This window comes from Bombus pascuorum, chromosome 1, assembly GCF_905332965.1.
Source record: "Bombus pascuorum chromosome 1, iyBomPasc1.1, whole genome shotgun sequence".
Classification (NCBI taxonomy): domain Eukaryota; kingdom Metazoa; phylum Arthropoda; class Insecta; order Hymenoptera; family Apidae; genus Bombus; species Bombus pascuorum.
This window is the reverse complement of record NC_083488.1, coordinates 23,718,786-23,734,481: the sequence shown is the minus strand read 5'-3', so window position 1 is coordinate 23,734,481 and position 15,696 is coordinate 23,718,786. Positions and strand designations below refer to the sequence as shown.

The 15,696-nt window shown below is 34.6% G+C and overlaps 2 protein-coding genes across 2 annotated transcripts in view; one reads left to right on the top strand and one right to left on the bottom strand.

Annotated features, from left to right (window-relative positions):
• The window catches only part of LOC132915136 (WD repeat-containing protein 55 homolog), a 185,933-nt gene that overhangs the window by 32,147 nt on the left and 138,090 nt on the right, over nucleotides 1-15,696 (bottom strand). The window lies entirely within an intron of this gene.
• LOC132908696 (cysteine--tRNA ligase, cytoplasmic) lies at nucleotides 729-4,915 on the top strand. The gene is made up of 10 exons (XM_060962941.1): nucleotides 729-1,471; nucleotides 1,567-1,761; nucleotides 1,876-2,218; nucleotides 2,368-2,508; nucleotides 2,591-2,801; nucleotides 2,868-3,337; nucleotides 3,446-3,590; nucleotides 3,743-3,948; nucleotides 4,013-4,375; nucleotides 4,436-4,915. The coding sequence occupies exons 2-10, from the start codon at nucleotides 1,583-1,585 to the stop codon at nucleotides 4,559-4,561; spliced, it is 2,184 nt and encodes a 727-aa protein (XP_060818924.1). The 5' UTR covers nucleotides 729-1,471; nucleotides 1,567-1,582; the 3' UTR covers nucleotides 4,562-4,915.

Sequence of the window (15,696 nt, the reverse complement as noted above, 5' to 3'; positions counted from 1 at the left end):
ATATATGTGTTGTAATTTATAATATTATTGATGTAATATATTTATAATTCTAATATATCTAGAAGATCTAATAAGTAATATGGCAAAAATAATATTTATATATATAAATCTTATTTACAATAGATGATATATACAATCAATTTTATATTTATTTGATTTTGGTATTAAATATATATATGTTTTTGCCATTGCCTGGGCGTTTAGCGTCTATATATATAAAGTACAAAAGTACTTTTATGTTTGTTCGCTTATAACTTTACAGCTACTGAATCGATTTGAAACGGATTTGGATCGTTCGGTAGAAAATGTTCCAATGGTGGTGTAGTCAAAATAGCATTTTATTTATTATCTCAAAATACTAAAAGATTCAGAACAAATAAACTGCACATTGACTGATGACGCGACGGTGAGAGACGGCCCGAAGAGACCGATTATGATTTTTCGATTGTGCTTGGAATAAGTTTAAGCACTGTATGTAATAGTAAAGAAGATAAGGCTTACGTTTTAGAATAAAGATAACCACTGTGGCGAACGGCCACTCACGCCAATTCATGGTAATCTATATGAAAATATATAGTTTTTATGCTTTATTTATTATATATATATATATAACGACAAAAAGCATTGTACATAAAGAAATATTATAAAATTACTAAATATGTAATTTTCTTCAAACGATTGCTATTTACTTCCTTTTTGTTGTAACTTATTCTTTATTATTTCTATACTATTTACTATTCTATATTCTATTTAATATTAAAATATATTTAAAAATTCAATTACTAAGGACATACATCCGGTCAAAGACCATCAGTTAATATATATATATATATATATATATATATACATATATATACACATATATTGTAAAGCATTGAAGTCATTACATTTGAAACTGCTAATTAGGTTAGGATGATGCAAGTTTTGTATGCAAAAACTAATTATTTATACATGAGGTTTTCTTCTTTTTTTACATATGGTTTATAGTTAAAATAGATAAATTACTTTTACGACAAACAGTTCAAATATTATCACATCAAACTGTTTCTTACAACATGATATTAAAGACTGAGTAGAAGCATCGGAGATCGGAGATAACAGAAAGTTTAGACAACGTCACAATGCGAACGCCCTTTCTACACTGATATATACATGTAACGATTTCCTCGTGTCTTTTTGGATATCGAACGTGAATCATTCAAGAGTGTAATGATAGTTAATGTGAACAGTATTTTATATTATTTGATTAAATTAAGAGAAATATATTAACATTAATACTAAATATCCTATACGCGAATATATTGAAAAAGTTATGTATGTGGGAACAAGTAAAAATTTGCAACAGAATTCTAGACACGTGATATTTATTTGACAATCTTTCTTTGTATATTTGTGTGAACATTTCTTTGAAAATAATTGTATACAGAATTTTTGTATTGAAATATTTTTGAGTAAAGCTTCTCATAAAGAGGTAAATTTAATTGTATAACTTTTATTCTTTAGAAGAGAAGTAATGAGATAGATAAGATATACTTTACGGTTTTCATCACTTTTGGGTATTTCCAGTTTCTATAGATTAAAAATGGCAAAGAGGTTACAACCATCTTGGATGCCACCAGAAAGAAAAAGCAGCTCGGTTCTTAAATTATACAACAGCTTAACTAGAGAGAAAGAAATATTTGTCCCTCAATTTGGAAATCATATATTATGGTATAGTTGTGGACCTACTGTTTATGATGCATCACATATGGGACATGCTAGGTACAAAGTTGCATATAAAATTATATATTTAAAAAACACATTATTTTATTAAAATACTATAGATAATAATATTTATTTTTTATATATTTGTTATCATTTTTTGTCACTATTTAGATCATATATATCTTTCGATATATTAAGACGTGTCTTATCTGATTATTTTGGGTACGATATTTTATATGTGATGAATATTACTGATATAGATGATAAAATTATAAAGAGAGCTAGACAAAATTATTTATATGAGAAATATATAGAAGAGAATCATACTCTTGATGAAATCCTGGATGATGCAAAATATGTAATGTGTATTTTTGAAGATACAGTGAAGAATACGAATGATACAGATAAAAAATGTATGCTAGAGGCATTGTTGTGCAATGTGGAGAAAGCTATTGAAAATTTGGAAAACGTAGTAAAGCTTAAAGATGAAGAAAAAATGAAGGAATATCAAGAAGTATATATATATATTTTTCATATTGTTAGAGTATAAGTAATAAATTTATAAGTAGAGATTATGTCATTATTTAATATTAATAATATTCTTATTAATTTTATTTAATAATTTATCTAAAGATACTATCTTTGTAACTTCTATGGATACAGTTATTATTAAAAGAAGCACGAGATCCTTTGGCAGAATGGTTGGATAAAACGAAAGGAGCTACAATTACAGAACATTCCATTTTTACCAAATTATCACAACATTGGGAAATGGAATTTCACAAAGATATGGATTCTTTAAATGTAATATTAAGTATATTTTCTTGATTTTAACTATATATATTTATAAATTATATTGAATAATTCATAATGAAATTTTCATTAGATATTAAGGCCAAATGTTTTAACAAGAGTTAGTGAATACATACCTGAAATTATAACATTTATTGAAAAAATTATAGAAAATGGAATTGCGTATGAAAGTAATGGTTCTGTATATTTCGATGTTGCTACCTTTGATAAGCAAGATAAACATTACTATGCTAAACTCGTCCCAGAAGCATATGGTGATACATCGAGTTTGCAAGAAGGAGAAGGTAAAAAATTTTTTTTTTTTGAAGATGAATGTATTCATTTTTGATAACTTTTAATATTTTTATTAGGAGATTTAAGTGGTTTAAAGGTATCTGAAAAAAGATCACCAACTGATTTTGCACTTTGGAAGTGTTCAAAGGAAGGAGAACCTTGGTGGGAAAGTCCTTGGGGTAAAGGACGACCAGGTTGGCATATAGAGTGTTCAGTTATGGCATCTATAATTTGTGGAGAAACTTTAGATATTCATACTGGAGGGATAGATTTGAAGTTTCCCCATCATGATAATGAAATGGCACAAGCAGAAGCATACTATAACAATTCTAATTGGGTTAAATATTTTCTTCATTCTGGTCATTTGACCATAGCAGGATGCAAAATGTCAAAATCACTAAAAAATTTCATTACTATACAAGATGCATTAAAAAAGCATTCAGCAAGACAACTTAGGCTTGCATTTCTTTTGCATTCATGGAAAGATACATTAGATTACAGTGATGATACCATGCATATGGCCATTCAATATGAAAAGTTTTTAAATGTAAATATAACTATTTGTTATATAATATTTTATGAATATTTTATTTAATATTATTTAATTTAACATTTAATAATGTAATATATGTACAACACCTTATTTGTATTATAGGAATTCTTCTTAAATGTAAAATGTAAAATTAGATCTTTGGGTTCAGAGACAAATATTAATACTTTTACTAAATGGACTAAATCTGAAGTGGAATTAAATGAAAAGTTTTATCATGCCAGGGACTTAGTACATAACGCATTATGTGGTAAGTGAACATTTATAAATATTGTGCACTGTAATTGTATAACTAATATATATTTTGTTATTATGTAATTTAATATACATATTATATTATATAATTATATATTATTATATTATTTTGTACGTTAATAAAACTTACGACACATTTTATTACAGACAATATTGATACAAGGAGTGCACTTGATGCCGTTAGGGATCTTGTGACGCATTGCAATATTTACATGAAAGAAATAAAACAACCAAATACACTATTACTTAGAGATGTTGCAGTTTATATTACAAAAATGTTTATTATATTTGGGGTTATATCATCGCATGATAGTATTGGTTTTCCAGTTGACAACAATACCGCGAATTTAAATGTATGTTTTATATACATTTATTATGTTCTGACTAAACTTGTGTTTATTATAAATCTTATTAAAGGTCGAGGAAGTCGTTATACCCTACCTTGAAATTTTGGCAAATTTCCGTGAGAAAGTAAGAAATCATGCTAAAGCTTTGAAAGCTAGTAGTATTCTTGAGGAATGTGATACACTACGTGACGATATTTTACCAAATATTGGAGTTCGTTTGGAAGATAGTAATGAAGAAGTTTGTAAAATTAAATTAGTAAATAAAGAAGAACTATTAAAAGAGAAGATTCATAAGAAGCAAATGGAGTTGGAAAGGACGTTGGAGAAGGAAAGAAGAAAAGCGGAAGCTGCAGCAAAGGAAGCTCTGAGAAAAATTCCTCCTTCTGAGATGTTTAAGCTAGAAAAAGATAAATATTCTCAATTCGATAGCAATGTATGTAGATTTATAATAATAATACATTCCATTTTGTAACTAAAGAACTGTCTTGTTTAGGGTGTACCGACGCATTATATTGATGGTACAGAAATCAGTAAAGGACAGATGAAGAAGTTGCTGAAATTGCAGCAAGCCCAAGAGAAGAGATACAACGAATATCTTGCTTCTACCAATGATGCTTAACACTTTTTGTCTGCATAGCATTAATCTTGTATACTGGAAAGTTGATTATTCAAGAAAAATATTGGTTTCACCTTTTTAATATATTTATTTCAACATTACTTTTTTTATCATTGCATTGTTCATTAATTTATTACTGTTTATGAACGTATTTATGCTTACATAATATTTATGTTTATGTTTGTGCGGTACTTAATTGAAGAAATTAATTTTATTTTGGCACATGTTTCCAACATTTTACAGGTTGCTTATTTATCGTTATACGCATACTTTCAATATCAGTCATACTATTGTATTAAATCAACATTTAAATATTATATATGATATGTTGTATTGAATAAAAATTTTTTAAATAAATTTCTTTTTAATATTAAAAAGAATCCACATGAATTTATAAAAATAGAACTTTATATGTACTACATACGATTAAACGGCTAGCTACATTTTGTGATAAAAAGTCGTTTCGGTGATATTTGTAATAAAGTAGCCTAATGTTATTTACTACAGAGATATCTCTTAACATTGAGTTAATAGATTAGTGGAGGTATAGACATGGTATAACAGGATATGTATTTTTTTGTGTCCGACGTTTTGGGGTCACTTAAGCCCTTAGCATTTTTGTCACATGTGACGTCATTATTCAGTATAGTAATGGTATGAATTAAAACCACTGACGAAATATAGAAAAGACAGTGTTATAATATTAATTGCTTACATATTATAAATTAAAAATTTTATTGTTTTTAATAAGTAATTAAAAGCCTTTTCTGATGTTTACATTACGAGAATTTAGACAAAAATGAGCTTGCGCGCAAGTTCGATCGGATATTCCTTATATATAACCCGATGATAGGTTACATATCCTTGACAAGGTTGCTCGAAAGTTAACGACCTTCGCCGATGTCATGAAACATAATTTTTTCATTATAACAATCAAATTTAATCAAATTTAATAATTCTATATTTTTATTGTAAATTTATGTCTTCATAATCATTTTTATAATTTTTATGTTTTCTTATAAATTAAAACAAAATTTACGCTTCTATGGTACTAGTTTTTGGCTTAGAACTATGTTAATTTGCATTAAATTTTAATTATGATGAAAACAATTATACTATGATTGATATTTACCAGTGATCAAAAATGATTACTCAGCCTAAAGAAAAAAAGATTTACCTATGTATATACTATTTCAACTTGTAATAATTACTGGTTTTTCGGAATTGTTTTATAAGATTTATAATTTTTACGAGCCATTATAATATCTTATAACAATTTATAAATTTGTTTAACTTAATTCTAAGCACATAAATAGACAGACGCACAGGTAACTTTGCTTTACTTTCTAAGATTATATTAAAGTATTGGTTTAGTTGAATCACTAATTTAATTACTTATGTTATTTTATTTAATAACGTCTGTGGTTTGTTTTAAATATACGAGAGCATTCCATTTATTTAATCTTGTCGCGGGATAAATAGTTTATATATGTAATAAGACCATACTGATTTTCTTTACTGCTTGCGATTTGTCGTTCATGTAATAGTAGTTCACATTTAGATAAATGAATTCAATTACCAGAGGTTTACTCAATCGAGCATTAATATGTTAAAGTTTTATTTCAATAACAGAGCAGGTTTAAACGGACTAATTACACATTATGTTATTAATTTTGTTACAAATTGTAGGGAGCGTAACAAAACTTCTGAATAGTCGGTATTACAGAACATGTGGCACAAAGCTCCGTAGATGACAAGTTCACTTTATCGTTGAGTCGAATACAATTCCCATATTTACCGCAGCAAATCGCAGAGGGCGTAAGAAACACTAATCTGTTTCGAGGTCGGTATTTCAGACCGTGAGACACGAAGTTTATCCTGATGATATCAAGTCTATCCTGCATTTAGTCGACGGCGAAGATGAGGGAGTAAAGAACAATCGAAAGATATCTTAGAGTGCAAGCAGATAATGCCATTGTTGCATATAAAATTATTATTTTCGATCGTACAAAATGTTTTGTGACACGTTGCGATTGGAAACACTAGAGTCCTGGAACGAAATAAACTTTGCACCATTTCCATCTAACCGGATGAATCTGACATGTGATGCTGTCCATTATTAAAGCATAATACCCCTTTCACAATGACGCATGAGTTGGTGTGTGACAGCTTTATAAATGTAAAAGCGATATAATGCTCGACTTGCGGCGAACCAGACCGATATTCATCCCGCATTCAGAAAGTGTGAAAACGCGCGGCGTGGCGAGGCGAGACGAGAAAGGCAAACGGGTCGTGTATCATGCGCTTTTCCAACTCGGGAAAATACATCGTCCGATAATGTCTCATATCAAAAACCTGACAGAATAATTACAAAATATCTTTCGACTTTTCATATTTCTCATATTATGTACATATTTTTTTTAATTAAAAGATGGTGAAGCAATATGTAAAGTGTCGGCACTATTAGCCTCTATGTCTTTCGTGTAACAGGATTTTAAGAAAAATACAAACGAAGTTTTACTAATTTGTATGCGTAATACGATCGTTTGAATAGATCTTTTATATTTGTTATAACCTTCATTTAATGACGAGATTGTGAATGTTTTTAAATTGGTAACTACAATTTTCTCATACATTAGATAAAAGTATAGAAACGTTTTTAATGATTTACGACACAATAGAATTCAAGATTGCTGAAATACGAAAGTTAACCGAGTGTTTTAAAGATTTTATAACATTGCATCTATTGGGAACGGTTATGAAATTTAAATTGTATACTATATTGCTGAATTCAAATAATCATAATAAACGAAATAAAATAAATAAATGAAACGAAATGAAATAAAAGAAAAGATATAAATGCAATTATTCCTGAAGCAACCGTAATCTTCCTAACCTCTCGAATCACATTGTTCAAAATTCGTTCACCGGGATCACACGATATTCTAGCGAAATTACAAAATTCCTGTTAGCGTGTAGTGGATTTTACCAGACGGTTTTCTTTTCGTTGCGACGCATGAAGAAAAAAGAAAAAAAAAAAAAATGCGAATGAGAGAAAGAGAAAGTAAAAAAGACGAGTAAGTTGACGTTAACAATGCGTGACGGTTGGCGCAAAAAATATGCTCTCGAATATGAAGTCAAGAGCGGTAAAAAAGCAAACAGACTTTTCGCTCGAATTCTTTCTTTTTCACTCGCCCCCTCTTTCACTCTCTTTCTCTTTTATACTCCATCTTTTTCCATTGGTGGCGGCGTGAATGAATACGTAAATTTTTTCGGGAGAAGTCCGATTTTCACACCCCAAAGTCGAAAGGTCTCGATTCTTGATTGACACCTGAATGTTCTCGTATGCATATATAAAGCCACCCTCTTTCTCTACTCTTCACCCTCTTCGTCACACTCTTGACACGCGGTTTCGTTTCGTTCGTCGGTTTCTCTTCACTACGAAATCGGAGTTCGGTAACTGTTGTAATTTAACGAGCACCACTTTTCACTCGTATTACCAACGTGTTCGTACATTTTTTTCCTTCTCTTGGTTTCTTTCACGCGTTGCCATTTTTTCTCCTCTTCCTCCACTTTCGTGACGCCACTGATCAGAGTAACCGAACGATATAAAAGAACAAAAAAAAAGAAAGAAAAGAAAGAAAAAATACATATAGAATTGTAGAAAGGTGAAACGTTATTGTATCGAGAGATCGACTTCGTATGGTGAATTGAATCACGTTGGTAAATTAGAATAGCACCCTGGGCTCTGTAATCTGAAAGACCTGTACGTTATGCTGATCGCGGCAACGGTTTTTCTCGAATTCGTTACGTAGAAATTTGTAAGATTGATTTCGGGGGCAATGGCGAAATTAGTGGAACAAGGAAAGAACAGACTTTTCGCGAGAATTCTATACGTAGAAATATTGTTGATCATCGTACGTGTAACGTTTCACAGGTTTTGTAAAGTCCAGTTTATAGTTATGATGTACTGTAAATTAAAAATCATTGGAAGATTGATCAAGATATCTCGAAATTATTTGGAGATAACTCAGAATAGAAGTTATCAAATTCTAAAATTGTTAGAAATTGATAAAAATCATCGACAAGAGTATATTGAAAATATTAATACATATTTTAAATACTAATTAAATACTAATTTTATTGAAGACCTTTCTTCAAGCAATCCGAATGGTCCTTCTAATTTTCTTTAATTAATTTGTTTCCTTCTTTTTCAATTTGTACAATGTTTTCTTACTCAAGTATATGATATGTGCATATGTACTTAAACGTTTCATTGATTAATATATTATATATACATATATCGCTGAGCAATGATAGATTAGAGTAGAAGCGTGAATTCTTTGGTATCACAAACGAATTCCGATACTAGGAAGATAACTAGGAGGTAGACATAAATAATGCATTGTTCGGTATTCGAGGACAGGCATCCCAGTGTGTGCTTGTGCGGTATCGGGGTGCGTTCGAAGGGGTGGCCAGGAGGCCACGAAGCCCACTTTTATAACTCTATCGACGATTTTCAGCTACCCTCTCGTCGGTTTTCGATTTACACCGCAGACTCCACCGTGCTCTTATCCTTTTGTTTGATTTATTCCTTTTTTCCCGCGGAGGAGTGATTTTCGAAACTTTCCTAGTAGCCCAGCCGATTATTGCTATTGTTGCGCCCTTTCGGCTGATCGGTCACGTTGAAACGTTCGAAAAGTCGATGACAAATTGTCGATAGACTGTTCATCGGCCTCCTTTTATCTGTGTTACATTTATGTTATTTATGTTCAAAAATTATTATGGAAGGAATGGAGTTGTTTTTGGAAATATGATTATATTTTTCACGAATTATGTGCATTATAATTCGTATTATATTTCATCGATTTCTATCCGATTACAACAATTAGCTATTGTATTTTTCGTATTAAAATTTCTACAATTACATTTACATATGGATGCAATGAAAGTTACAATTATCTATATTCACCATGAAAAAGCTAAAATTCCAATATCATCGAAGAAAAATGTCTTCTATGTAAGAAATTACCACTGTGCATTTAATTAAATTATTGTCATATGATCTGTAACATAGTTACTTGGAATATCAATATAACTTGAGAAGTACCAAACGGTAGATTGAAGAATAAAGATTGAACTAAGAAATTGAATTTTAACCGAGGAGACCGATATGTATAGTGCTTGCGTAATCGTTAACCGTGAGAAGCTATCCGACGAAATCGACCATCCACCATCCACCATAATTACTCCAGAATTGCTTTAAGCAGCTATAGACGCTACTTGATCGTCTGTATCCGATCTCATGGGTGAGGGTCACGCCGTGCCACTGTGTGTTTTTCCAGCGTAAAAACAGCGTATAAATATAGCTTGTTAGACGAGTTCACCTCGAATCCGATTGCGTCTCGTGTCGTGTAATGGTACCCTTTTATGTTAATCGGTAACCCTTCCGCGTTTAACCAGCTGCGTTCGCGCATTGTCTCGGCCAAGTTTTTCACGTGCTTTTTTTCTGCCCGCGTGTTTTTAATGAAACAAAACGCACGCGCCTATGCTTTGACCTGACCCACGTGTCGACTCGCAGTTAGGCTACGTTTTAGGGGTCAGTTTTTGCCGTAGTCCGCGATAGTAAGGATGGAAAAAAGAGGGGGAGAAATAACCAGAAAGAAAGGTGGCGGAGGGTGAAGATTGGCTTGAATTAAACGAGAGAGAAAAAAAGACAGAAGGAAAAAATGTCGGGCTTGATGAAAAGTAAGAGCGGTTGCAAATGAACGTAACGCGCTTTCTCGCCGCCTATAATCCGCTCAACCCTTCGAGATACTTATTTATTTTTATTTTTAGACTTGACGAGGCGTTCCTGCGAGTACCGTTATCCGATTAATCACGAAAGGTTCGCGTACTTTTTTTTCTTGCAGTTTCCCAGTGCTTCGTTGGTCGAGACTTTTATTAATAATTTTGGTTGGGATGCATTAAATGAGATTAAAAACGAGCGTCTTTCGTATATAGCGACTATATTTAATCTAAATTCTCGTGAAACGATATTTTGTATTTTTATGCCTCTTCTATCAATGCTGTCGATATCGATTTTAGGAGCAATAATAATTAATTTTTAATTTACTTCTTACAAACTCCTTAGGAAACTGTTAGACGATCTAATAAAAATGAATGGATAACCGATGTGGTACGAAAGAGTTTCTATGCGTGCAACAGTATCGTCGTGAAATAAATCAAAGCGAAGGCTTAAACAACCTAGAAACAAAGTTTCAAAAATGTAGAAGTTCTATAAAAATTCATACCAAACAGAAAGTAAGCAAAAAAGAGAAACGATAATTCTCTAAGGGAGAAATACGGTAGGAAGAAATTACAGATCTCGAAGACCAGCCTTCGAGCAAAGGGTGGGCAGACTTTAACCCTTTCACCCTGGAAGGCATGCGCACAGGAAAGTCTGCAATGCAACCTCGGTAATTGCTGCACCCGAGACAAAATGGTAGGCGCTCGTAGCGATGGCGGAATCGTTGAATCTGTAAAGCTTACCAACACCTTAGAAACTGAAGATATAAAAACTGTTTTTATCTTCTGTTTTCATCGAATCCACCACTTTCCCATCGATCGTCGATATACATACAACATACCTATATCTGTCTTCGAGCACACGAGCAACTTTGAAATTCAAATTCGACGTCGTTTGACTTTCGACCGAGTCTCGTCTCGTTCGTTTCGTGGTTTCTGATAGGCCGATAGCGTCTTCGAGGTTGCACTGCCACGCGTAAAGTCATGCTTCGTTGAAAGGAAGCAATTACCAGAGAGATTTAAGGAGGGCAAAGAGGATCACAGCGTCTTTCCTCTTTCTTTTCTTCTTCTTTCTCCAAACTCCTTTTTCTTCCTTCTTCTTGGTCCAGTCTTCTTCGGGGTTGATGGCGCGGCTTGCTCCGTAGTTAGCGGGGCGTGTCTTCAGTTTCTTTGAATTAAACATCATGCCTGCTTCAATCAGCCCATCCCCTTCGCCTCTTTCGCTCCTTTCCATTCCTTCCTCGCCGGTCCACGAGCGAATCTCGTCTTCTCTTCGTTGCACAGGCCTCCGTTCGACGACTCGTCTTCGTTCACGAACACTTCGAGCGGGGCAGGGTGAGAGGTCAAAGGTGAATCCAAAGGGCAGCGGACCCCTCCCTTCCCAAGACACGCATCGCGAGATATATCTCTTTATAAATTTGTAATCAGTTCTTGCACCGGATTTCCAGTTCTACGTTCTTTCCCTTCGTCGCGTTCCTCTGCACTCGCGAAACCTGTTTCTCGTTTCATCCACGCGACTCTCAGATGTTTCAGTAGCTATTAAACGAGATCGAAGGAAAATTGTTCGAGAGGAACGAGAATTTTAAGATTTATAAGACTCTTTAGAGCAAAAGGTTCGTTTGTTCGTTTGAATATTTTCAATTATTTATAACGGCTTGGATTTATTTAGGAGGTAAATTATGAGAGATGTAAGAAATACGGTGATCTTCGTTAATATTTGGACACCACGGCGATTGAGAGATTACTGCCTTATAATAATATTATTATATTAATATTACTTTTCTAATATGTTAGAACACTTGCTCCAGTTAGTCGAAACATTAATTTTATTCATTCAACGTACACATTTTTCTACTTCGTAAGCGGTGAATTAAATAATGACAAAATATGAAATCGTAGAAGTATTGGGACAGTAAGTAAGTTACTTTACTTTCTTATATTTTTTCGAGTTTATCCATCCAAAAACTCATTCGACGTTCCACTCTTTACTTTTTTGCTTTCCGTTAAAACGCATCGGCATCGCGTTCGCTGTTTACGCAGATCGAAATGTATGGGATTCGCGATTCTTCGTTTTCATTCGGCAAAAATATCTAAGAGAAGGAATCACCTGGTTCTCTCATTAGTACTAATACCAGGGTTTTTATAATTTACCATAGTTGGAGTTACTTAGGTGGCACTTTCTCGAGAAGAATAGGACCGTGTACATAAATTCAGCGTTAGAGCTGGAACGTCCTTCCACAAGCGTACATAATTCTTGGACTCAGGTGGTGCTGGCTCGACAGGATGTTCATACCGCGAGCTTCTGGCACTCTGCTTTTACCGAAATTTATTTTGTACCGCGTTTTACGAGTCTTGTAAACGGGAAAGGAGTGGAAGCAACGTTGGACGCGTCAAAAAGTGTAATGTAGAGGGTGTTTCGATATTTAGACAGTCGTTAGAGAATAGTTTCTTAATAAATGTGGATTCAAAAGGTTTTTGATTTGAAGATACTTTTATTTAATGTGAGTCGATTTGGTGAACAGAGAATTAGGTGTCTTTTAAGCATTGTTTCAAAGAAAATTATTAAACACAATTGTAAGAATCTTCTCTCTGCTAAGACGTCTTGTTAATGCAAAAGCAATGTTCTCGATTGTTCTTGAACGAGACTGATTGATAGCGTAGTGAATGTTATAGTTACTTTCCTATGAAAAATTGAAAATTATCATTGTTCTTCCTCTTATGGTTTTCGCGTATGATGCGAAACAAGAATATCTTTATCAGGGAAAAATAGAATTGCACATAGTGTCGTTAACGATTATCGAAATAGCGTAGAGCAAATGATTAGCCGCGTCGACACGTGTTATGGAGATGAAGTGTCACGAAAATGATTTCAGGGTGGCTTTCGAGAGGTGTACGCTTTCACAGGATATCAGGCTTTTTGTGTCAAATCGATCCGCACTCGATTGAGCGAGGGTGTCACGGCGGTGGACGGATACATAACACTTGGGGCGTTTCAAAAACGATGTTAAAGGGTGTCTGTTGCCGCCGTGTGTAAATTTTGTTAGGACTACACGCGTAGATTAGCGTACACACGCGTGTATATACCGTTCATCGATCGGTTCTTTGCCGTTATAGAATTTTTAAACGGCGATCACCGTTCAAATCCTCACGGGGATCAACGACGCAATGTTTCACACTGACTAGTCCTGTCAATTTGTATGCTTATCATGAAAACGATGATGCGAACGAAAATACCAAAAAGTATACAGATCATCTCTTTCAAAACAGTGAATATTATATAATAAATGAAAAATAACAAGTACATTTTTGTTAATTTTTCCATTGCGAACAACTTGTTACATTTGGGCATAAATATAAGTCTCCTGAAAATGGCTGATCAATTTATACAATTTTATTTATTTAAGACCATTAGATAAACCATTAAATAAAGAATCATTTTTGGAATGTTCAATAGCGTGCAAAAATACACAGGAGAAGTATTCGAAGAATAAATACCTAGTAGTTTCTGTATACATTTTCCGATTGATTTTAAATTTGATCGATATAATCACGATGATCGTGTTTTATTATAGTGCTAATGAGATTTTAAGACGTTTTATACAATGCGTACAATGTGAACGTAAAAGGTTTCTATGGCAAGTGTTCGGATATTTTCACGAGCCAGTGCACGTAATTCCATAGGCGATTCAAAGAACAGTTTTGATAACACGGAGTTGATCATTGAATTTTAAAATTGCTCATTATATTTTTCACCTGTAGTTTTTATATAAAAGCAATGATCATTGATACTGCTTTAAAAAAATACGAACGAATTTATCTACAAACGCGGCCGTTCTTACCGTTACCACTTACTATTTCCATCGATAAACGAGTTGACGAGGAACCTTCGCGTAGAGTTCGACGAACCCTTCTCAACGGAAACGGCAAGGTACAAGGAGCAGGCACGAGGCGAAAGGATTCATCCCTTCCAGCCGCGGACCCACGGATCCGTGGCACGTAGGGGTTGAAAAAAATGGGTTGGGTGATCGTGGGTGAGTCACTACTATCGGCTAGGGTGATAGCGGCTAGGGTGGGTGCAGACTTTTTATCTATAGGGATTTGTAGCGAGCCTAGGTCCGGTTGCACCCTTATACCTAAACCCCGCGAGCTAACGTCCGATCGACCCACAGAACTCGACCCAGAGCGAAAAGAGAAAGCGAGCGAAAAAGAGAAACAGAGAGGCGATGAAATTATTCATGAGATGCGCGTAACTGCTGCATCTCTCGATCGACCACCGATATTGGGAAGGGTTGCCGGAAGGAGGAAAAAAAAGAGAAGAATTTGTCCCGGGGACACAGAAACACGTTGCATCGTTACGCTGACACGTTGCAAAATTCAAACGACACAGCGGTTCCAATTATCATATAGATGGAAAAACTAGAAGGCTAGCTGGTCTGTTTAAGAAAGAAAAGGGAAGGAATTAAAGGCACAGGCGCGGGGGGCTTTCACGTGCCAGCTACAGTACGAAGCCAATGAAATTAATGAAAAAAAGAAAAAAACGAAAATCCTGGCAATGATCACCGAGGGGTGGTAGGACGGAATAAAGAGGATCAGAAGAGGAGGCTGGCTGTGATTGCCACTTTCCGCTGACCCAGCCGATTCTTCCACGACCTTTGCTCCGGGGCCAATTGCCGGCACGAATAAAATTTAGATGAATAACGAGATCGGCGATGCCATTTAACATTTTATAATCAAAAGTAATCCTCCTCGCGTGTTTTAGAAAGACCGCTGCCTCGAACGAAGAAGGGAAACCCACTTCCCCATTTTGGCTTCTCTCTTCGTTACCTCTTCAGAATCTTCTTCTATAATATATTCTATTCTCGTTCAGTCAGTAGAGAAAAAAAATTAAGAAAAAAGAAACGTGCACCCCTACGATATTTTACCCCGCTGACGGCACGGGCATCGCTGACACCCCCCCTAGGAGCTGTATATCCCTGACAGGTCTGAACCGTTAGTATCAGGCGCTGGTCGCGGCGCGTTCGCCCGGGTCTCGCAAGTAATTTCGCTTAAAAACGTAATTAGTGTGCGTGGAGATGGGGTTGAAGAAAAAAATCGTTAGGGGGTAGCCAAGTTTTTTTCATAGCGCTTGGGGTGCGGCGGGCCAGGCGCTTCGCGAGGCCACCCTCTGCTCCGGACGAGAACTAGGGGACCCACCCCTCGTCCCTCGGGCCACCCTTCGCCCCTCGACCCACCCGGGACCGCGTATCTTTTTTTCCTGATCAAATCTTTGGGGTGGACTTCTCGAGTGCTGCGGAGCAACTTGGCCGTAGGGTATCGAGCCGTACATCTTCTCGCTGCTCTGAAGAAGTTGA

Excerpts from the sequence above, each read along its gene's own strand:
- LOC132908696 (XM_060962941.1), top strand. The coding sequence starts at position 1,583 with ATGGCAAAGAGGTTACAACCATCTTGGATGCCACCAGAAAGAAAAAGC. Across the intron at positions 3,338-3,445 it reads AATATGAAAAGTTTTTAAAT|GAATTCTTCTTAAATGTAAA; the intron begins GTAAATATAACT and ends TTTGTATTATAG. Across the intron at positions 4,376-4,435 it reads ATTCTCAATTCGATAGCAAT|GGTGTACCGACGCATTATAT; the intron begins GTATGTAGATTT and ends TGTCTTGTTTAG.